At 41.8% G+C, this 24,858-nt stretch overlaps 1 protein-coding gene across 5 annotated transcripts in view; it reads right to left on the bottom strand.

Moving 5' to 3' along the window:
- Positions 1–24,797, bottom strand: part of USO1 (USO1 vesicle transport factor) — a 42,778-nt gene extending 17,981 nt beyond the window's left edge. For 2 of the 5 annotated variants that reach the window (XM_065634442.1, XM_065634444.1), the window contains exons 1-11: positions 21,563–21,706; positions 20,753–20,839; positions 20,568–20,632; positions 11,808–11,887; positions 9,584–9,595; positions 6,403–6,503; positions 4,332–4,434; positions 4,113–4,168; positions 3,362–3,482; positions 1,422–1,600; positions 511–651 (exon numbers count right to left, since the gene is read on the bottom strand). In XM_065634442.1, the coding sequence (XP_065490514.1) occupies positions 511–651; positions 1,422–1,600; positions 3,362–3,482; positions 4,113–4,168; positions 4,332–4,434; positions 6,403–6,503; positions 9,584–9,595; positions 11,808–11,887; positions 20,568–20,632; positions 20,753–20,839; positions 21,563–21,628 (1,011 nt within the window). In that variant the 5' untranslated portion in view covers positions 21,629–21,706. Of the gene's footprint in view, positions 1–510; positions 652–1,421; positions 1,601–3,361; positions 3,483–4,112; positions 4,169–4,331; positions 4,435–6,402; positions 6,504–9,583; positions 9,596–11,807; positions 11,888–20,567; positions 20,633–20,752; positions 20,840–21,562; positions 21,707–24,621 lie in introns of those variants that run through there. The other 3 variants (XM_065634443.1, XM_065634445.1, XM_065634446.1) reach the window with 2 other exon arrangements.
- Positions 24,798–24,858: the final 61 nt, after the last annotated feature.

Genomic DNA, 24,858 nt, shown 5'->3' with positions numbered 1-24,858 from the left:
AACATCTGCAACTCATCTTTTAAGAGATAAACACATTGAAATGGAGGCCACGCTAAAGGAACTGGTCTACACTTGAAGTAGATCATTTTATCAAGGGGAAAAACACCTTATCCTAAATTGCTGGTGAGGCTTTCTATTACAGAAGCCAGAAGTGTCTCATCATTGGAAACCTGCCAAGTCAGAATACTTCTAGACTCCCTCAGGAAAAAAAAGTAACAAACCCAAATAAATAATAATAATACACCACCTACACAAAACCAGTGAAAAACATTAATTAATTCAGCCCCTCTGCAATATGCTAAAATCCAACAGGAAAAAAAGTAAACAAATCTGAATACCTTCTGGTTGCAAAATATCACAGAAAATACTATCTTACATTGATGTTGCCCACACAGGAAACTGATATCTCTGCCATCTGAAATAAATTCTTGGCAAATATGATTATTTCAGTATGCCTCTGCCATATCCATTTAGTTGCCCCTGTCCCTACATCTATTTGCTCCCTCTTACTTCTGTCAGGATATCAGCAGGAACTCCAGTTGCCATCAGGATTGTGCACAGCTGCTGTAACAGCCCACAGTGAAACATCGCCTTCTGACAGCTGCTGGTGGCACCAGGAGGATTCGTGGGAGACACGAGTACCCGCACAAGCTAGAAAAAATAAATGTTTCTGTGTCAAGAGAGCCCGAGATCTTCTGAAATGCAGAATGAAACAAGTCAGTCCATTTGCAGTTTAGCCATGAAATGGAATTGCTCCTAAAAATGGACATAAACAATTAAACAGCACGTTCATCTCATTACTATGCGTAGCCATTGGATTTTGAGTTTAGTGAAACCCTCTAAAGTCTTCAAATATCTGAATCCATTGCAAATGTTGCAACAAAATGATAAGAAATTAAGCTGTAACTATTTTATTATTTGGCTTACCATTTGTCAGAACTGCGTTTCAGAAGTGAGAAACTACCTTCATCATTGATCTTCAGTTTCCACACGAAGTACCATAGAACAGGAAAACATTTCATTTTTTGGAGGGGTGAGCAGAATGGAAGATGCCCAACAATCAATAATTATGAACCCACAGCAAAGACAGCTACTGGAACTCTGTTCATGCACCACAGGCATACATGAATTCATACAGGCAGATTCTTTATATAGAACCCCTCTAATTATGAACTTAAATCACTGTTACTTCTTAAGTTACATGAAATGAAGTTATGTGATATGCCAGCTATTACAAATTCACAATTTGGAAATAGTATTTGTGCTGAAAGTAGTATCTCTCATGAATGTCAGTAGCTAATACTGAGCTCAAGACAACATACAGATTTCACAGTTAAGTGTTACATTGTACTTATTCTTCATTGCAAGAGAGGTGGAAAAGTCCTGACATGGGTACTTAAGAGTTAGTTTAAGAGTGTTACCTGCAGCATTAGATGAAGATTGGTTACTTTCTGTGCAGACCACCCACAGTTGTCATCTCCAACTTCAAACCAAGGCTTCATACGCTGAATGTATGAACCTTCTTTGAAGAAATTCTGATTGGAATTATTATTCTTCAACAAGTTTTGTAATAGGAGGAGACAGTCTTCCACTACTATTCCTGGTGAGAGAAAAATAAAAGATTAATCAAAACATGACACCTCGAAAACTAACTAGCTTCTCCATGCACAAAGTATGTTCTAGATGGAACAGAGCACGCATTTCTGAACTCTTTGTTTTTACAAACAGTAGATTTGGCCCTAGAACTGTAAACCTCATGCATGTGAAAATAATCAAAGGCCACTCTAAATTAAATGTATCAATGTTGATCAAGCGTATTTCCAAGGAAACCACAATTGTAGTTCTTCCACAAGTCTGAAGCAAAAAAAATCTTATTTCCAAAGAATATACATTTTGTATGAATTAATTGGGTAGGAATGGGAAGAACTTCAAACAAAAGCTCACAATCACTTTGTGTCTTGAAGTATAACTACTTCATAGTCAGGCTACACTACTGTCTCTTTGTATTTTAATGCTTAAAATAAAGCTCCTCTTATGCTGCATCGTGATTCAAATGCAGCAATTCTTACTGGATTACACATTTGTTATCTTTAATCACTGTCTAAATATTAAACTCATTTCAAAACTACTTTTTGACTTTTTTGGTAGAGAAATAATTCCTAAAAATAGCCCATACAACAAGCCAATTCAAACTCAACTCCTTGGACTTGCGACAGCTTTTTTTCCCCTCCCTCAGGTTATCTGTCCTGAAAAAGAACTACACATAGGAATCAACTATGTACTCTGTGAAGAAAAAAATGCTCGGACAACACAGTCCAGAAGACAACATGAATAAAGGCAGCCTGCTTCTGATACTGCTGGGATGCCTCTAAATCTAGAATCTACAAAAAGGATAAAGATTTACTCCTTGTGCTTCTGAAAACACACAGGCAGTGCCAGACTTTGGAGCAGGAGAACAAATGGAGACCAGCTGTCACATTTCCCCCTTCCCACTCCTGCTGCAAAGCCACAGCTGGTAATCCAGCCTTCGGCGGGCTGCAGAGAAGAAGACGGGACATGTAGAACGGGAGAAGCAGAGACCTCTTAGTACTTAGGAATTTACATACCAAGTCTCCCAAAACTATTAGCTGCCTAAAAATAGCACCTTTGATTCAAAGATTCGCATAATCCTTCCATGTCAACATACCTGGAATAATTCAGCTGGGAGAGAAGCATTACGTGAACTGCTCCTGCAGCCCAGAGAAAGGTCTTTTTATTGAAATAGATCCTGTAGCCAACTATGATTAGTGGTAAAGGGATAATGTGTCACTAAAAAACAAGAGGCACCTAAGTGCTGCATCACTAGCTTTTTTTTTTTTTTTTTTTTTTTTAACTCCAACAGGTAAATGATTTGGCAAGGAGCTGATCGGAAAACTGAAGTTATTAGCAAGGCGGAAGAAACTCTGCAAGCTGTTACTTCCTGCCACTCCAAGCATCCAAGGATCTTGCAGGAGGAATGCAGATGATTAACTCTGTAAGTGGCAAGTGCAGCATACACATATCTGACACTACTGTTCAAAGTATATACATTCACAGACATAAGCCAAGCAGAAACACAAACTCACACTCACATGCCCAGAGAAATTAAGTGATGTTTTAATTAAGTATCTCAAGGGTAGTTTTCAAAAGATATTGAAACCTTCCCTAGTTACTCAGTCTGGTTTTGCTTGTTTCAGTACAACCAGGCTGTGTTTTAATCCTTCCACCCATTTACCCATTGACCTAGCTCCAATTGCATACTAACATCAGCCTGTAAACACTGTCACCTAATAGTTCATACAGAAGCACAGGAGTATGAAAAAAGTCTTGGACTTCTGTGTACCTCCATCACTGTTTCCTTCTTCTGTTATGATATCCAGAAGTCTCTCAAAGGCGTTTTCAAAGGCAACAATCTTCTGTATGGCTGCATTACTTTTTGTCAATTGCTGTAACAACAAGACTCCCTTGACAAGGTGGGGAGAGAAAAAATTAAACTTAGTTTTACTAGAACTAAATTGCTTTTCACAAGTCACAGCTCTTAAAAGGATGCTAAGTCAGCAGCATAACCTTTGGCCAGAATCACAGGACAGAACTGCACACCTTGCAATTCAGCACATGTAACAAAATCAACTGTGGACACCGTGCAATAGTTCCCTCACGCCTCACTGCACTTCACAATAGAAGCACAGTAAAAAGACTGCTAAGTGGCTGTACAGAAGAAAGAGGGAAGTTGTAAAGCACCTCATCTCTTCTGTAGTACTTAGAGCATTTTGCCATCTGATGAGTAAAAAGGAAGAACTGAAGTGAGCCTGACAGAACACCAAGACAAAGATCAGCTAACACACTAGGAAAACCCTACACAAGGGTCAATGTTGGCATTGCACATACAGTAACGGTTTGCCTTCATTAAGTGAATTGTGATGAGACATCCAAAAGCCACCCAACTCCACTGGAGAATGAAATGCTCCCAATGAGCAACCACAATGATTTCTTCACATGCATTCATTTAACTTAATGCAAATTCTGCACAAGTACTAAACAATTCAATTGACAGTTACTATTAAGAGGATAAACTGCCTTTCTTCTGTACTTACATCATTTCTTATAACTTCCCTAGAGTCTGCTAGTAAATCCATGAGTCTGGAAACACCTGTAAGAAACGCATTTTTTTAAAAAAAAGAGCATAAAGACAGTGCAGCTTTTTCATGCTGGATGTCTTTAAAACACCTTGCTCAAGCCTCCTCTAGCCCTCCGCCATGATGTTTGCTGAGTTTCCAGCTTCAAGTTTATCAGGAATAAAATCAATCACTTACCCATAGGGCTGACAAGAATTATCTGCTGCACCTGAGGCCCTTGCTGCTTTAAGAGAGATGTAAGTAGTTTCACTCCAGGCCAACGAACATGGAAATCAAATTCCTGCAGAGGTAGAGAGGAGTACATTAAATTCCTCAGTATTCAACTTTCTCTTCTAGACACCAGTTATGAATAGACACCAAACAAATAAGGAATTTCATCTCTTGTCTGTTTCTTCATCAATCCTATTCCAGCACATGGCCAGCAACTCAAAAAGCTATCATATTCCATGGTTCCTTCTATTTCATGATCAGCAATGAGAACTCCCAGCAGTTTCCTTTCCTCCAGGATAGCTTTCCTAGCTTTTTTTTTTTTTTTAACAAAAACCAGCTAGTCCAATCCTCCAGGGATAAGCCCATATTACCTAGAAATCCAAGAGGTAAAAAAAAGTGAGCCTTTTTGTATCTTCTTCCTATTCCCAAACTGTAACAGCAGCTTCTCTGTTAAAATTTGGTCTTATCGGGAAGAGAAAATTCAAGCACTAATGAGTCCATGGACAGATTGACCACCACCACCAAACCTTTGGACTCCCTAGGTCAGCTCAAGCTCATTCAACAGTTGGTAACTGGACCCACATCTCAACTGAGTCACTTCACAGAGCTTTCTGTACTTCTAATCCTGCTGGGTTTAAAGCATCAGCTTGAAGCAAACCAGCACAACACTAACAAGTAGTCTTATTTTAACCCTGTTCCAAGTGAAAACTGAATGTCATCCCCTTCCTCAGCATCTTACTTACCTCAGCTCTGGCCAGGATACACAGCTGAACTCTCACTGCTGCAGACAGGTGGTAACTAATAAATTTTCCATTTCCAAACAAGCTAGATGGTTTATAAAGCTTTTTCTAAAGCTGACTCTTGTACAGTACAAACCCTCAATGGCACAATATTGTTAGCAAAGAGGATGCTGGACTAATGCATAGCATGTGCAGAGAAAAAACAACATAACACAAAACACATTGAAAGCTTCCAGTTCTGCAAAACACTGTATACATCTTTATGAAAAGACACTTCCGTGTGCAGTTGCACACCAAGCTAGCTTCAACAGTCACACAGCTCCACCTATAGGTGTCACCTATCTTGAGGACCCATGTTTGCTGTTTGAAACTTGCAGATCTCAGATTTGGATCAATAGTTAGAATCCTGCTGCAGAATAAGGCTAACTTGTAACAGATACATCCATTAAGTATATCCTGGATTTTCTGTAACAGATATATCAGTCAAGTATATCCTGGATTTTCCAAAAATATGTATTGCATTTTTGAATGTCAGGAGTATATTTATAAGGCAACCTTTCATACAAAGTGGTTTTATAGGATGTTCAGCCACAAACAGAAGTTTCAGAAAGATCATTTCACTAACTCACTAATCCCAGACTACATATTTCTACTGAGGCTGAAATTCAGCATTCAGGTATTAAGCCTCAGAAATACTGACAAATGTTTGATACTGCTGAGAGCATGACATAAGTTCCATATGGGAAGAGCAGAACATCATCTTTTTACTGAAGATGGACTACCAGGAAAACAAAAAATCATGTTGCTTTTTTTTTTGTCAAACAATAATATTCTTACTTTGGAAAGAAAACTTGTAACAGCTAACAATCAAGAGGCATTCCTTGAATATAAAACTGTTGGTAGATGAGTTGAACTTAGGCTGATGAAAAGCAGTCACCCTTTCTACTCAAACTGCATCTCAGACATTACCTTCTCATTACCATTTAATGATCATCTGGAAAATTATCCTTGCACAAGTGACAGAAGTTGTTATTTATGGAGCAATAATCTTTACTGTTTGTAATGAAATATCTAAACCACTTTCAATGTTACTCTACATTAAAAGCTGCACCAATGGCCTTCATCCAGGTCATAGTCTTTAGTTACCTCTAACCCCACATTCACTGTGTCAAAGAAAAAAATGTAGATTTGACATAGCCTTCACTAGAAAGACAAAAACAAAGCTTTATCCATTAAGATAACCTCCCTGTACAGTACTACATGTTCGTCAGCATTTCAAGTATGATACTGTCACTCACCTCCACAAGAGTCAACAAGAGTGTGACATTTTCTTGCTGTTTAATGAAAATCTCTGTAAACTGACTTCCCAAATCATCAACTTGTTTTGGTAAGTTTTCTTCTGCAATAGTAAAAAACAATATATTACAACGTGATTGGAAGAACTTCAGGTAGTTGTGATTTTTATTCTTACTAAAATAGGGCCACAGGTGACAAAAGGGTTTAGAGTTATTGCTGTAATGGTAAGTAAATTCTTTTCAAAACAAACACTGACACAAGCTTTGTACAAAAGAAAATCTACATTATTCTAAATATAACTTTTATCAAGAGGTATTAAAAAAAACAAACAGGAGGGAACCAACAATCTATTAAACTCAATTCAGCATTAAAAGAAAAAAAAAAATCCTGTTTCCATTGATCATATCTGACCAGATTCAGAGTTCACCCTCAGCTGGCTGTTACAGATATAAGCAAGCACACTCTTAAGTCAGCAGAGAATTCAGAGAGAAAAGAGAACCCTCACAGCAGAGGAGGAGCAGAAAGCCTCCAAATGGCTACATTCGCCTGCAGCTGAACTGATCCAGTAGAGAAGTTCCCCATAAGGACCATTCACTAATGTGTGAAAGCAAAGGAGGCTTGATAAGAGCACTGGGGAATATACACTATCTAAAGCTAAACGGCTTAAACACCTCATTTGTTTATTTGTTTTGGTTTAGCAACAGGAAAGACCTAAACATCAGGAAGGGAGTGTAAGTTTGGAACAGATGAGCATCAAAACATCTCAGTCTTAGCCTCTGAATTCATTTCGTGAGGAGAAATGAAGTGTCATTCTGTTCTTTACTCCTCAGTTGTGTAGAATTAGGGTAGCACACCAATTTCATCTTACACAATTGTCTCATGCATCATTGTTGCACAAACGAAAAAAAAGTATCACACAAAACAACAGAAAACATGCAAATCACATCTGAACACCACTGCTGTTTTTCTAGGCTGAGTGACAATTTACAAAGCTATTTCACAAACCAATCATTTTTAGGTACTACTGGCTGACATTGGTAAGGAATTCCAATTAAAAAATTGAGGGACAGCAATTCTAATTCAAAGGGACTTTTTAAAATATACTTCCATTTTGGACAGGAAGAGAACACACTTCATTCAAGTCCAACACAGTTTCCGAGACTTCCGTTTTTCAGCTGCTTAGCAATAGGGTCAAATCCAATCCCACTCAGCAGAGGCAGGAATTTAGTTGTAAATTACACCAGTGGGCACCCATATGAAACAAGTCTCTCATCAAGTATAAAAAATAGGTTGGTTCTTTGCTTGGTTGTGTTCACACAAGGTTTCTCACAGCAGCACAGAAAGACAAGGGGCTAAATGAACACAAATTAGCTACTAGGGGAGCACCATGCCAGACACATCCACTCATATCTAATACCAGTCAAGTACCCTTCTCCCTACAAAGCTTCCTCTCCCCACACATCCCCCCAAATAACTTCCTTCTTTACCCCCTTCACACTGTCCCATGTGAGCTGATGAAATCACAGGCACAGGATCTGCTTGAAGCATGAAGCACAGAAAATATGTGGTAATACCACTGAATTTCTGACCAAATCTGAAGGTCTCGTTTGGGTAACTGAAGGCAAAACAAGAATTTTTCTCCCAGCTTTAACGGCAGTATTCACAGCCTTATCAAAAGAGTCACTAACCAACCCTTAACAACTAAGCACCTATAAAAAGGGTCAAAGACCACACAATCTTAAAACTCTGTAGCCTGGTACAGGGTATGGCAAAACAAAGAAATCAAAGGACTCTACCATAAAAAATTGGTGCCAAGAAAACAATTCAACCAACCTGATTTCCTTTGAATTCAAACCATTGGCTACAGTGATTTACTGCAAGCTATCAGTTTATAACATCTAATTTGTAAGGATTCCCAATACAGGAAGGAGGTTTTTACTTGGCCTTTCAGATATCTGAGAATAGCTGATCATTTATCTAATGTAGCACAGCTATATTTCTCCCTTGAAGCAGGCTTACAAGGGGGACAGAGAAGCATCACCCATCACCTGTAAATTTTTAGCAGCTGAAACTATAGAATAAGAGGCAACTCAGCTGAGAATCATACATGGATTGTGCTGTAGCTTGCTGCAAACCAAGGGAAAAACATAGGGCTATTTTTGTTTTGGTTTGTTTTTTTTTTTTTTCCTTTTAAATAGATGCTTAAACCAAAATATTTCACTTTGAATTTTCTACGAGCTGTGACTGAACATCTTGTCCTTTACCCAATCTCAGTTATAAATAGCAGTTGTTTGAACTATGGATTCCTCCTAATCACAGCCCTTGTCCTTGCACAAGTTCTGGGTGTTAAGGCAAAACCAGAGCAGTACACACAACTTACACAGCCTCTTAGAAGCTTGATGTAGTTTTTATTTATTGCAAAAGCTTGCCTCTAATTCAGGATGGTTTGGATTCTTCTATAAAAGACTACTATAATTTGGTCAATATTTTTCTCCAACTCTTGCTTTTCCCATATTTTTACTAGTAAACTTAAAAAAAGAGGAGCCAGACAGAAAGAAATGGGCAAAGAGAAACTGCATCTTCTACTTACGCAGATACACCACGTATCTTGCAACCACACTTCTACCTGTAATTGCTCTTTAAATCTACAGTCACATGGCTCAAATGAAGGGAACAGTTTCCACCTATTAAGATTAACTTGTAGTGATTCACTAACATCCAGCAATGAATTTGATCTTAAAATCAGACTAAGTGCATTTTGATAAAAGCAGTTTAAAAAAAAGAGAGCACATGAAGTGTTAGTGGTAAGCTTACAGTAAAAGCGAACAGTCTATTTTAACATGCATTGCTTAAAAGAGACACTGTGAAGGATGCTTACATGCAGCACAAACATTTGTGTTGAACTTCAGGGCTTCTTGAGAACAGAAACTCTGACAACCTTTTTTGCTCATTAAAACTCTACTAGTGCTGAGGCTGCACACTTTCAAGACACCCTAAACAAGAAGTAAAACTGGGAAGACACTTCAGCTAAGAAAATGCACACAGCAGAACACAAAAAGCTTTCACTGAGCTCCAATGCAGTCTTTACAGTGTCCTTTTTAAACAGCAAGGAGTGTTATGGGTGATAGTAGCAACTAGACCAATAACGAAGTGCCACATTTATATAAGTAAAGGTTCTTTTACCTTCAGAATCATCTGTCAGTGCAGATAGGAAAAAAAAAAAAAAAAAAAAGAAAGAAACAAGAGAAAGGTTCACAACTTGAATAGCTTTCCAAACAGCACAACCAACAGTCACCTAAGCTCAGATTTTCAAAGCAGCCATCCCAGCTTTCTACAGCAGCAGTTACTCCTGCAGGTAGTTCTTAGAAAAGCAGCCATAGAAAATAACCCCACACTCTTGTAACACTGGTGATCTCGCATAAATAACAAGTTTGTCAATTCTTTGCTCTTCTTAAGAGATTGCTAATAAGATTCTTGTCAAGTTCATAATCAAGGCCACTACCATAAATATGGATTCACCAGCACTGTAAAACTCTTATCTTGTTCAAAACCTCGTTCACCAAAATCAGTCAGCTAGATGAATAAGGAAAAGAAGGACAAGTAAGCAAAGCAATGATTTGAGAGATTGTTAAGAATAAGATACCACAGAAAGACTTCAGCTTGCAAGTCTCTTACAGCTATGTAAAAGACAATTCATTGTAAAAGGCACCATGAAAGGACATATTGCACAACATACTGCCAACATACTGGCAGAAATTTATCCAGATTGGAGAACTATCACCTACTTTCCATAAGGTTATTTATCACTTAAGGAACCTTTGAAGAAATACCTCAGAGTAAATAATACAGGTAAGAGACTGCAGTTCCAATGGCACTATCGCCTCACATTTTACCCATTCACAGGAGAATTTGCACTCCACTACAGGTAATGGAAACTGAAAAATTAAATACAAAGGTTATCAATAACTATAAAGACTCTTGCGGTGCATGGCAAATGGAAGGCATTATGAACCCACAGGTGTTCGGTCATCTTCAATGTAGACTTCTGCTCACACTGTATTCATGCTTGCTCAGGGCATCTGATTTTTTTTTTTTTGACAAACCTGATCATCATGTTCATTCATCCAAAAGCAGAATGAATGTCCTACAACCCTTTTTATTTGTTGTTGTTTTCCTCTTAAAACCTTGGAAAGCAAGTCTAGGGCCATTTTGCTTTGATTACCAGTTTAAACAGTGATCAAGTCGAGACTTGATTTGCAAATACAAACAGAAGTGATTTTCCAAAGAACACCCACAAAAAGGCACAAGTGAAGTGTCAGAAAGGACAACTGAATCCCACAGTTGGCTCTACTACACCAAGTACTGCAGTTTAACAGCTGGTAACTTTTCTGGCAGTCACCTACTCAGCAGTTGCTCGCATGACTGTAACTGCATTTTCCCCAGTGATAGGAGTGAGCACACGCAGGCTCAGCAGCTGACAGACACAGCTTCTTCTGGGCCAGCACTCACACAGCCCAGCCCCACTCTCTAGACACATCCTTGATGCTAAAAGGAAGGCAACTTGGACTGTCCTGCCCTCCACACAAATCACCCTTCAAAAGCCTGAAATGGTTAAACTCAGCAGCTGTTTTACTTGTCAGAAGCATCTGGCTCTTCCTCAGTCTGGAGACTCATGGCTCCGATTCATGCTTTTAGTTTTAAGAACAGTCTTTTTGCCCAAGCCTAATTTGGGTTACTGATGTCATTTTCTTCAGCATACTGATGTTTCTGTGAAATATGGTGTTATTTTTAATAGCTGCAAGCATTTCATTGTCCACTGAAACCAGTTTTGATGGCCTATCAAGAAAGGCCTTCAAAAATAAAATGCAGGCAGGAGCAGCAGGGAGTTTCACAACCTGGCTGTATAGTGTCTACTTCTCCATCTATCTTGGGAAGAACAGAGTCTCTTTCTAAAATGCCACAGTAAGGCTGGAAAAGAAGATTTTTCACACTTAGATATAGGCACCTTATCATAAGTACTTGAGGTTTTCTCTTTCAATATCCCTGCAAAATCATCAGTTAGCAGTGTCCCTTTTGACCCTAACAGCCAGAACTGTCCTTTACCAATAGCAAAGACAGACCTGATTATTTATTTACAAACTACAAAAACATGAAAAATGAATTATCCTATTCCAATCTGGCTGCTGTTCACAGAACATAGATTTTAAAATGAATAAGCAAGAGATCCAGTATTACTTTAATGCAAGCTGCGCAAAAGATTTTTAGCATTGTAATAACAGCTACACAATAACAAAGCAAGTTTCAACATTAGTCAATCACATAGTATTACAATTTATAATTCGAGCAAAACCACCAAGGAAAGCAGCTCCACAGTCAATACAACTATTACTTGGTGCCAAGCGCTTACCTTGCTCCTCCTCTTCTAGGTCATTCGATATTACATTGTAGAGAGTGTCCAAGGCATAGCCAATTATTTCAGAATCTGAACTGCAAATGAAAGAACCACTTTTCTTTAATGACTTATTTCCAACTCCTCTTACAACAGTGTTTTTCTGCACAGGCAGCTCCTTTTGCAGCATTAGAACAAGTGAGAAGGACTGATGTTGACAGATATTGTATAATACCATATAATCATAAGCTGTCCAGTCCCTAAATGGAGTCAAACTCCTTTTTTCAGTTATGTTCCCCCAGGCAGCCACATCATGACCATAGGAAGTTTCACTGTAAGCGTGTCTTCCATTTCCTGAGTCACTCCTTCCAACCTGCTTCTCATGTATACCAGCAGCAACCTCTAGGAGGGATTCAGACCCCTTCCCGAAAAGTCACCCAAGGAAACTGCACACAAGCTTCAGCATCACCACAGGAAAGACCCTCCCTGCTACCCATCAGCAAGAATTCGAGGCCAAAACCTCGTGTTCCACTTGAATGCTGTGATGACAGCTGGGGATTCTCCCGAACAGGCCAGCCTCTGTGTCACCAACGCAGACTACACCCAGTCATTAAGAGATTTGTAACTCCAAGTATCCCCAGGAAGCTGCCAGGCAGTCAATCTCATCCCAAAGTGTTAGTTCACCTGCTTACACCAAGACTCTTAGTAAGCCCTGCTTTAAGAGAGACCTGTTTATTCTGCATTACAAAGCCTGGACAATCTGTCAATACTATACTAAAACAAAGACAAGGTACAAGTGTTTTGGAATAACCATTTTTGCTGCTTGCTTTGTTGCTTATAAACCAGAAAAGTATGAATGCACAGCTGCTCAAAAAAACGAAAAGAAAACGTAACATCACAAAGACAGGCACATCAGAAGGCAGAAGGACAAACTTCACAGATATTTTCATGTCTTGCCCAAGCATCAGAAGAGCACACTGTCAAAGCAAGATCTCATTCAAACTTTTAAGTATTTGCTTTCCCTGATCACTAAGGCATACAAAGTAAAGCCTCCACACCAAAGACAAATTTGCATCTTAAGAAGCTACTAAGTCAGTTCAGAGCAGAGGCCTAAAAAACAACCCGTCTAACCAGCAATCTTGAAAGCTAAGCCCTAATTGAGGCCAGCTATCTCTGTTAGACCAGTAATTAAAGATGACAAACATACAGCAGTTGTCACAACTGAGAAAACTAGAGATGCCTCAAGGTGATCCACCAGCTTTAAAAAGACAGAAAGAAGCAATCTGTACCTACATGTCTTGCATCACTACAGCAAGGACTTTAGTGGAGCTGTCAAAGTGACACCTAATCTCCCTATCAATCTCACACTAAAACAAAAGCTAGAAATAATCAGGTATCAGTGTAGTTTGCTCTTTTATGTTGGGTTTTGAATTGAATCCTTGTGCTGCTGATGCCCTCCCAGGACACATGTATATTTCCTCAGTGTGTGTCACTTCATTCATACCACCTACTTTTAAACTGGCCTATAATGAAAACAAAAGAAAAAAAATTATCTTCTCTGCTGAACTGTTAGTCAAAGCAAGTCAAGGAAGCTTTTAGTCCATGTAAACAGTCTCGTGCAGAAAGTATGCTCATATTTCCATCCTGCCTATATTTTCCCTTCCTTGCAATTTTAGTTTTTCAACACAATACTACAAAGACTATGGTTTCCTTTTCATGCAACTGAAACAATTCCATATCTGAAACACACAAAGAAATTATTTCCTGGAGGCTTTAACAAAAACAAGCAAACGAACAAATAAACCCCAATACAACAACAAAAACCAAAACCAAGTCTCAGTCTTACTCTTCCTTTTCTTTGTTAGGGAAATCACAACAGCTACAAAAGAATAAGCAAATTTTACATAGAAGTTGAAAAAGCAGGTCTTGTTTCTCTTGTCCAAAGAAGAACATATCACAAAATGAGAATAGCAGCATCCTTCCGATCTTTGCTGTTCTATTTCACTACCATCTGCTATTCACCACATACAACATGTTATTGATAATTCTGTTCAGACTGAAGCTGTGCAGCTTCTGCTCTATAGTGAGAGGGGGGGAAAAAAAAATCAGTCAAATAGACTTCCAGTCTCTCTTGCATCCATAAAAGATGCAGCCTTTATGCACTGCAACAATCCAGCATAAGCCACCTAAGGCATCTTCCCTCTGATAAGAGTGCTTTTATGTGGCACTCAATCGAAATGTCAGAGCAGCACTCCATGAGTTCACAAAAAAGAGCAGAAAAGAATCATGTGGAAGTGAAGGCACCTGTGTATTATCCTGCCCAGGAGGGTGCCTCAAAAATGCTTTTATCTGTTCTTCTAAAATTACAGCACTTCACTGTCAGAATAGAGACAAGCATAATCTATACTGTCAAGAAAAGCATCAAAAAGCAAAGTGTTTCTACCAGGTCATCAGTGACAGCATGACTGGAAAGGAGGGCATATTGTTACCCCTAAAAACTCAGCTCATGGAAAAGCTACAAAAGGGGTAACAAAAAACACATTACCTCTTACAGAAGTTTTAATAAGAAGCCTGTCAAAATTTGAAAATTTTGAACTAGTAATATATGAATAGCTGAGGTTTGTATCTTAAGAAAAAAATAATTCTTTCTCTTAGGTTCATGTTAGATTTCAAACTATTAGAATGGTCATACTGAAATTTAAAAACCTTGCTACCCAAGTAGAACCAAAGGAGTTAAAGATCCAGTTAACATCTTGCTCTATTGCCCTTTCCCACACCAACAGTTAAGTGGTACTGGCCTATTCTACAGTCAATGCCAATATTTTCTTCCAAAAAATCCCTGGTGGTATGTGGCAACATCTATACAGCAAATCAGGAAATGGAAAGCTCTTCTAGTAGATCACAGTTCCTACTTTATCATTACAAAATAAACATATGGCATAAGAACACTGGTATGTATAAGAGTCTGGAACCTTTAAAGGCTGACTCAGGAGTGTTATCGAGCTCCAGGCTGGCTGACACGCATAGCTGAAAAGCTAGTGAAAAAAAATTGTTCTACAGAAAACTGACTTTAAGTCATCTCAGCCCAGGCAGGAGACAGAGCTTAAGGCGATCTGCAACTAAACCGTATAACAAGTGGAACTCTGTGCTCATTTAAAATGAGACAAAAGTGTCATATTTTTGTTCAAGAATAAAGGCTGTATAAACTCTGAGGACAGAAATGAGAACAGGACACAAGAAGCACTTGCCGTTTCAGCACAGTCATACAAACCAGGCCCTTTCCCTCCTAAAGATAGGAAATGAAACTATAAATGCCTCTCATCTTGTACTATCAACTTCAGAATTAAGAAAATATCAGCATGCCTTAGAACACAAAGAGCTCAAAAAAAACCCAACAGAATTTACTACAAGGAAATTATATGATTAGCACAGAAATGAGGTTGCAAATGCAAGAATAGAAAGAACTACTACTACAGAGTTGATACAGTACTTGTGCCTATCACTTCACATTTCAATGGAAGGAACAATTGATTCACCAAAATCACGAGATACGCCAGAGATGAAAGCTACTTTTTAACTCAAGGACTACATGAATAATAGTTAATATAATTCTTGAGAAAATATAAAAGTTGTGTTGTCATACTTTGTTGAAAAGGTCTTAAAGCCAAATGACTTTTCTATTAAATAGCAATTTCACAATGAGCTTATTTGCATTAGAAAATAATCTCTTACCAGCAGAGTTGCTTCAGTTTTTCATACTGGAATAATAGAATCACAGAATCAATGTTAGGGATTGGAAAGGACCTCAAAAGATCACCTAGTCCAATCCCCCTGCCGGAGCAGGAACACCTAGATGAGGTTACACAGGAAGGTGTCCAGGCAGGTTTTGAATGTCTCCAGAGAAGGAGACTCCACAACCTCCCTGGGCAGCCTGTTCCAGGGTTCTGTTACCCTCACTCAGAAGAAGTTTCTTCTCAAATTTAAGTGGAAGCTCTTGTGTTCCAGTTTGAACCCATTACCCCTTGTCTTACCATTAGTTGTCACTGAGAAGAGCCTGGCTCCATCCTTGTGACACTCACCTGTTACATATTTATAAACATTAATGAGGTCACTCCTCAGTCTCCTCCAAGCTAAAGAGATCCAGATCCCTCAGCCTTTCCTCCTAAGGGAGATGCTCCACTCCATCATCTTCGTTGCCCTGTGCTGGACTCTCTCAAGCAGTTCCCTGTCCTTCTTGAACTGAGGGGCCCAGAACTGGACACAATATTCCAGATGTGGTCTCACCAGGGCAGAGTAGAGGGGAAGGAGAACCTCTCTCGACCTACTAACCACCCCCCTTCTAATACACCTCAGGATGCCATTGGCCTTTTTGGCCACAAGGGCACAGTGCTGGCTCATGGTCATCCTGCTGTCCACCAGGACCCCCAGGTCCCTTTCACCTACACTGCTCTCTAATAGGTCATTCCCCAACCTATACTGGAACCTGAGGTTGTTCCTACTCAGATGCAAGACACTACACTTGCCCTTGTTATGTTTCATTAAATTTTTCCCCGCCCAACTCTCCAGCCTGTCCAGGTCTCGCTGGATGGCAGCACAGCCTTCTGGTGTGTCAGCCACTCCTCCCAGTTTGGTGTCATCAGCAAACTTGCTGACAGTGCACTCTACTCCCTCATCCAAGTCATTGATGAATATATTGAATAATACTGGCCCCAGCACTGACCCTTGAGGCACTCCACTAGATACAGTCCTCCAACCAGACTCCACCCCATTGACCACGACTCTCTGGCTTCTTTCCTTCAGCCAGTTCGCAGTCCACCTCACTACCCGATTGTCCAGACCACACTTCTTCAGTTTAGCAGCAAGGATGCTGTGGGAGACTGTGTCAAATACTTTACTGAAGTCAAGATAGACCACACCCACTGCTCTGCCATCATCTATCCACCTCGTTATGTTCTCATAAAAGGCTATGAGGTTGGTCAAGCATGACTTCCCCTTGGTGAAGCCATGCTGACTGCCCCTATTGACCCTCTTATCCTTGATATGCCTTGAGATGACACCAAGGATAAGTTGTTCCATCACTTTCCCAGGGATGGAGGTGAGGCCGACCGGTCTATAGTTACTTGGGTCCTCCTTCTTGCCCTTTTTGAAGACTAGACTGACATTTGCTTTCCTCCAGTCCTCAGGCACCTCTCCCGGTTCCCAAGATTTGGCAAAGATGATGGAGAGTGGCCTAGCAATAACTTCAGCCAACTCCCTCAGCACCCATGGGTGCATCCCATCATGGATTTATGGATGTCCAGATTGCTTAACTGGTCCCTAACCCAGTCCTCGTCAACCAAGGCAAACTCCTCCATTGCCTGACTTCCTCTGGGGCCTCAGGGGTACGGGGCTCCTCAGGACAGCCTCCGGCAGAGTAGACAGAGACAAAGAAGGCATTCAGTAATTCTGCCTTCTCTGTATCTTCTGTCACCTGGGCACCCCTCCCATTCATCAGTGGGCCTATATTGCCTCTGGCATTAGCTTTATCTGTCATGTATTTGAAAAAACTCTTTCTGTTGTCCTTGACCCCTCTCGACAGGTCTAATTCTAAGGAGGCCTTAGCTTTCCTAATTGCCTCCCTACATCCTCTGACAGCAGCCTTATATTCTTCCCAAGTGGCCAGCCCCTCCTTCCATGATCTGTAAACTCTCTCTCCTCTTACACTTGAGTTTGCGCAGCAGTTCCCTGTTCAACCACGCAGGTCTCCTGGCTCCCTTCCTTGACTTCCTATGTGTCGGGATGCTCTGATCTTGAGCTTGGTAGAAGCAGTCCCTGAATGCTAACCAACTGTCTTGGGCCCCTTTACCTTCAAGCAGCCTTGCCCATGGGATTTCCCCTAGCAATTGTTTGAAAAGGCCGAAGTTCATCCTGCTGAAGTCCACAGTTGGAATTCTGCTTGGTATTCTGTTCCTGCCACACGAGATCCTGAACTCCACCATTTCATGGTCGCTGCAACCAAGGCAGCCCTCAACCTTTACTGCTTCAACCAGACCCTCCTTGTTAGTGAGGATGAGATCCAGCAGTGCCCCTCTCCTAGTCGGCTTCTCCACCACTTGCACCATATTCCAGCAAAACCAATGCTACTAAAGATCGAACAGTCGTGCATCTTGAACTATTCCATTTATTTTGGTAAATACATAATAGGAAAGGGTGGTTGCACGTGCCATTCTTCTCATGTTACAGCACTCTATACCAGCTATCCATTTCACACACACTAAGGCTCTGTGGATTCAGACACACATGCCTGCTGCTGGCTCACCACCCAGTAATTCTTTCCACCCAAACATCCCATCCCTGCAAAAAAGGCTGGAGAGCAAATTAAGCACTATCTGATACAGGAGAACTAAGTCCTGCCTCTACTTAAATGAGAAGTAAGAGGTGAATCCCACAGGTTATGTTCACACTGTGATGCACAAAAACCACGGCAATTACATGTGTACATCCGAGACAATGGGCAGATAAATGCGTGATATCTCCGGTCTGTAACATGATAACCATCAGCAGGTTCATAGCTAAAAAGTTTTAACTCAGTCACCCATCTTCAGGCCAATCTAATAATCACTGAAAAAGCATACTTGCCTAAAACTAAACTACAGAAGAAAACAAAAGTCACAATTTTGACTTCAGCATTCTCTGTTCTTGGTCCTTGCCTATTTCTAAACAAATTAGACCTTCTGTAATCTGAAACTCCACAGCAACACAGTCAACATACAGGACCAACATATGTAAGTCACTCATATGACACCTCAGAAGACAACTTCAGTCAATAACTCTTCTATGAAGTTGCATTGCTGCCTCTTGAAAATAATCTTAAGTGGCTGCAATGGAAAAAAAATAGAGGACAACAGGAGGAAGAAATAAGCATTTTCCATTTCAGAAAGCTTCAGGACACCTCAAGTGGACACTAGAAAGGTCCAAAGATCACACCCACAGGCACACACTGCAACACTGACGACACAACAGCACTGTTCTCTGTCAGACCATCAACCTCCCAGTTCAATACACCAGTCCCACTGGGTATTGGGACAGCTGAGCCTGCAACTCATTTATCAAGCAGTTATTCAGGTGAGCTGGCACTGATTTGTATTCTTACAACTGAAAGAGTCCCCATGGCCTCAGCTCTACAATTACTGACAACAAATGGTGCATTCATACCACCTGTAACACGTACCTGAATGTATCAGACAGAGAAGCTACAAATAAACTGCCATCACATGAGCATACAACATGTAGGCCAGCTGCTGTGCTAGTCCACCATAGACTCATTTCCTAATGCATGTTTTATCAACATTTTGTGGAAGACACCATCTTCTCAGCTGAAAACCCAAAAACCAAGAAGATGTATTTACTGGTTTTTATTGAACTGCAGCCTGAGTTGCCCCAGATATCTGAACAGAGCTCCAGCACACACAACTTCTAAAGAGACAAATGAAGCCCAAAAAGCACAGAAAAGCTCTTAACTCCCTACTCTCAAGGGATCTCAAAGGAAAGGAGATCAATAGACTCTGCCTCCCTTCTCAAAGTTCAAATTGGCCTCAAGAGCAGATAAGTGGATGAAAGGAGGGTCCCTGACCTAATTTTTTGAAGGGCTTCCCCTTCACATCAGTAACAGTTACTCCTATAACCTTCCCTTCTACTGTTTTCGTCATACAAGTTACATGCAGGCCAAACATCCATTTTTAACTACCCAGCCAAAAGAATGGAAATAACATGTACTCATCTAGACACCAGCCCCATACCTTCTTCCCAGCTGGCATAACCGGCCAAGCAAGGAAGGCCACCAACAGCCTTCAGCTAAGCACTGAAAGGTTTCTTGTCCTCTACACATAAGCAGAGCAAGATGCCTCCTTCTAGACACTGCACTGCTACTTTCCTAATTCCTGTTTCTCATGTATGCGCATGCAAGTATTCCACACATGCCCTTATGACAGCTTTTTTTTTTACCAGTTTTATGTTCAAATCCAGATTGAAAAGCAGCTACAGAACACTTGCCTACCTAAGCACCAACAATGTGCAGTATTTGAAGCTTAAATCAGAGCACCGCAAACAGGTTCCAAGTTACAACACGTGAGTGCTATCAAGTACAGAAACGCAATCGCTTGCAGAAAGAGATGGACAGCAAAGATACTTTAAATTCTGAATTGCATAAGTGTTACATTCTAATCCATGTAAAGTATTCAGAATGCTGTCATACCTTAACAGCAGCCCTTTCTACATGGAGTCCAGCTCTCACATTAACTTGAACCCTTCAATATAAGCACCTGCATTATTCCCCAAGACAGATGTATTCTACCAATTCAGCTGATGACAACACATATGAAAAAAAACATTTGCTGACTTCATTCATTTCCTCTGAATTCTGTCTAGTTCACTTTTTGCCCAGTAACAGATTGACTTGGGTTATTTCAAATACATTATTTAGCTAACCTTCTAACTTTGGATTTACCTTGCACTGTTTCCACAGTAGTAGAAACTGACCACTTGGGAGCATTAAGATACGCTTTGGTACCATCTTTACTCTAGAACTGATCTTTCTGTCCCTCTCATCCACATTTCAAGAAAACTGTTCTTTTCACCTGTAAATATGCTCCAATTCAGTTTGTCATCATGGAAAGCCACCAGGACGGAAAAGTTGTTAAAAATCCTAGCATTATCAGTATGAAGTCTGTCAGTTTTAGCAGCAGAGCAGGGTCAGGTTATCAGCTGAAGGTCACCACCAGAGGCTAGCAACATCCTTACCGGTCTGTCTGAAGAACATGGATGAGATGTTCCATAGCTTGTATGCCCACCTCCAGTCGGTATTTCTATTTGGAGAAAAATAGAATAGTCAGTGGTCTAGGCCAAAGTCCAAACAAAGCTTTTTAAGCAACACATCACAAAACTACAAAAAACCCATACAACTCTTCAGGAAATTCGGTACTTACCTTTGATAACGATTTAAGAGCACGTACGGCATCTCTCCGGTCATCCAATAAGGTAGAAGAAGCCACACGGTCACACAGCTTCTGAATCTGGAAATGTACAAGACACATGGTAAAGACAACACACCACAACAACATAACTGATTCCAAATCAGTCCACAAAATACAGCCTCGTTTCGGCCATTGCAAGGCAAAGCTGTTAATTCACCACATTCAAACGATAACTTATCTGAGCAGAATAAGGCACCGCACATTCAGACTACCTGAACATAACCAAAACTGTCACAGCAAGGCAGACAAACCCAGGATACTTGCAGAAACCTAGAACGGCTTCCAGGACCTGCCTGCTGGCAACAGTAGCAAATCGTTTTCCCGGCCGGCTGCACTTCCCAGACCGGGAATGGAGAGGCAAGGCCGTTCCCCGCCCCTATGCTGGCACTCCAAGGCACCAGGCCGGCCCTGCCTGTCTCCCAAACACTCAGCTGACGCGGGACACACTGTCACCACCCAGCGCCAGGGGCAGCTGGAAGGACCCTCACGGCCGCGACTCGGGGACGCTCCAGCAGCGCCTCCCCCACGCTGCCCTGCGAGAACGGCCCCGGCAGCACTCCCCTCCGGTCCAGCCGGCCGCAGCCTGCCGAAAACAAGCCGCAGCCAGGGTCCGAGCGGCGCCCCGCGGCCGCCAGCTTCCGCCGCAGCCCCAGTGCAGCGGGCGAGGGACGCGGCGCACCGGCGCACCCCTGCGCCTCACCGACTCCACCGGGCCACTCGGGAGCGCCTAGGCCCCGCCGAGCGGCCGCCTGTCCCGCTCACCGTCTCAGCGCCGGAGGGCTGCGGCCCGGCGCTGGGGCCGCCCATGACTCCCCGCAAGAAGTTCATGGCGGCTCGGCTGGCGGAGCTCAACTCGCGTCCCCCGGACCCCTCTCTCGGACCCGCCGCCTCCCTCCGCGACGGAAGCGGCCACCGCGCCTGCGCCGCGACGTGGCGCGTACGTGGCCGGCAGTGAGGGGGCGGGCTCAGAGAGAAGCCCGGCCCCGCGCGGCCGTGCCCAGGTATCGCCGGCGCTGGTATCGTCCTTTATCCGCTCCTCAGCTGTCTTGTGACATGGCGCACCCCTCCCTGGGTCCTGCAGCTGCACTCTGCGAGCCCGCACAGGCTCCACAGCGCACACGGGGGACGAGACGCTCCCGCTTCTGGTTATGTGTTGAGCAGGATCCCTCGAAGCCCACAGCTGTGACCCACAGCCCTGTCACCCCATCCAGCGTGCAAACACTGCCTGTGCTGTTGCATTTCATCCCACCTAGAATTAATGGAGCCAAAACAACCTTCCTTCCCATAATTATCAGCCTTATTAAGCTTTTTTAAAATTTGGTAGAACACAAGGAAGATCAACATTCACTCCCAGATCAGCCCCAGCTAATAATGCTTTTTGCCATAATCACTTGTTACCCACATTGCTGCCTGTGTTTGTCACTATTACCAAAAAAAAAAAAAAAAAAAAAATTAGGAAACAGGTCTGAATAGTACATGAGACATTAGAACATTTTGCAGATCCACAGGGGCTGGGGGTATTAACCTGCCCTAAAAACTAAACCCAGCACATTCCTGTAAGCAGTTCCTCTCCTCGTGCCTCAGGAGTTTGTGTGTCCAGAATAACCCCAAGTCCTAAGGCTTGGAACTCAGAAATTAATTGCTTTTAAAGGAAAAAGAAAACTAACTAGAAGAAGAAAGCTGCTGTATTACATTTTTGGAACAGAATCAACTCAGTGAGAAACAGCAGCTTAGCCAGATACCACTGATGGTTAAGTCTAAGAGAACATCAAGAAGTTTCATTCAGGTGCTGAATTTCCCTTCATTTGATGCTACTGCAACACTCTCCATATTCCTACTAAGAAACAACATCCAACATCCAGCCCTCCAAATGCTGCAGGCACCACATCTGCCCATCAGCTTTGAGCCTGATGCAGCCCTCCTGATGGTTACCAAGATAATTTGTGGTTTTGTAGTATTTTGTTTTTTCTGCATATCAAATTACAGTAAATTTCATAGCAACTAGCAAATTAACACAGAAAGGAACCGATAATTCTACTTGGGACTAAAATTATTTCATTTCCTTCCAGGGAAAAAACACATCTCACATCGAAATTTAATGTAAGAGCTTTGGAGATTTTATTTTCATAATCAACTAAAGAATTAAATATTTTTTTAACTAACATATGTAATTGAAGCTAAATATTGTCAGTATTCTGAAACTAACAGCTTCCTCCTCCATCTAAAAACAGACACCAAAACCAAATGCATTTATCTAAAAAGACACCACAAAAGTCAGTAAAAAAATAAGCTTTTGTCAAGCAGTTGTTGATTTATTACTGCTTTTCTTGTGAAGTCCTGAGCACTTCCAGTCCTTAAGAAGCTACATAACCTTTTAGATGCTGTAAACCCCTCAACCTAATAAAACAATGCAGAACAACTACTCATTTCTGTAGTACTTCACAAACACACACCTGCAATTCATCTTTAACCTGCCCTGCATTCTGCCTCTTTTAAGTAAACGCTTTTTCTAAGCAATTGCCTTTTCCAGCAATCTTAACTCAAAACTCTCAGAGGGCTCTACTGTATCTCTAAGAACCAAATGCCTCCTGCTGGCCATGTTTTTCCTTTTCCATTGACCCTGTTTTCCCCTGCACAGCAACAACCTGGCACATGGCCCCAGAGCTTTTCTACCTTGCTGAACAGCAAGCAAACCCCTCAAAGATATTTATTTGCCAAATTACATGTTTACAACAAACATGGCCACGTCAGCAGTGCTCTTGAGCCAAAACTGGACAAGGCCAGGCTCTCTAAATTTTTGGGATGCTTTCTTATACTTCATTGCTCAATATCAGAGAAACACGTGTTATTATTTTAAAAAACACTTTTCCTAAGTAAAAGGGCTTTGGATACCATAAGGGTTAAGAAAGGATCCTACCACCCTTTCCAATGGGGATGGTTCAAGGTACTTAGCTTTCTGGATGAGTGGTAGGCACAAACACCACAACTCATCAGAAATGTTTAATTTGGGCATAAGGAAATATTGGCCCATCTCTAGAGAAAATAAATAAATAAATAAATACAGGTTCTCCCACAAAACACTGAATTCTTTATTTGAAAGTTTTCCATCCATACATATACAACCTCAGTGAAAAGCCATTTGCCTTTCAGAAAGATATATGATGTGCCCCTACTGCTGAAGACACCCACACCTCAAACGTCAAATTCTTTAAAAGTCAATGGGACAAGCCAGAGTCCCAAACAAGGAGTTTGGACACAGAATACACTCTAAAGTCCAGGTGTTGTCACATTGGGAAGTAATTATCTGATAGCTATTTGATATTTGAACCAAAACCACTGATTACTTTAGAGGTCAGCATAACTCTCTATTTTCAGTGAGGAACTCTGAAATTTTAGGTGACTTATAAATGAGGGTGCCACACAACGACACCCATTTTAAACTAACTGTGATTACACCCTTCACTTTTCAGGTTGCTGGAACTAACTCAGAGATGTAACGGGCAAAACTCCATGTCTGACCCCAGCGAACTCGTGAGCCCGTGTACTGCTGCAGCTCCCAGCCACACTCCCACCACGGACACCCGTGTCCTGTTTCCACCACAGCCAACAGCAGGATAAGACCTCACTACGAAATCGTACCTTTTACAAGCCTGTAAAGCAGAATAAGATTAGTTAAACAAAGAGGACGGAGCTTCCGCGCTCTGGGGGCAACCGGTGGAGCTGCGGAGTCCAGGGGAGCCACTACGGGCACCCGAAGCCTCCCAGCCGCCATCCCTGAAGCCCAGCAAAGCAGCAAAACAGACAAACGAAGCCAAGATCACCTCAGCCTTTCGCCTTTTAAGCGTTGCTCCTTCGCCCGTTAACGGTCGCTCGCCCCACCAGCGAGCACGCGCCGCCCGCCCCACCGCCGCTGAGCGGGAAGCGGGCGCCCTAGCAGACGCCACAGCGGGCAAGCGCCGGAGATCGGCAGACGGCCCTCGGAGGGCGGGCGGGCTCGCGCACGCAGAGCCCAGACAATGCGGGGGGCGCGGGCGGGCGCGCCCGCCCCGTCCCCCCCG

The sequence above is a fragment of the Caloenas nicobarica genome, chromosome 4, assembly GCF_036013445.1.
Source record: "Caloenas nicobarica isolate bCalNic1 chromosome 4, bCalNic1.hap1, whole genome shotgun sequence".
Classification (NCBI taxonomy): domain Eukaryota; kingdom Metazoa; phylum Chordata; class Aves; order Columbiformes; family Columbidae; genus Caloenas; species Caloenas nicobarica.
This window is presented reverse-complemented; position numbering and strand designations above follow the sequence as displayed.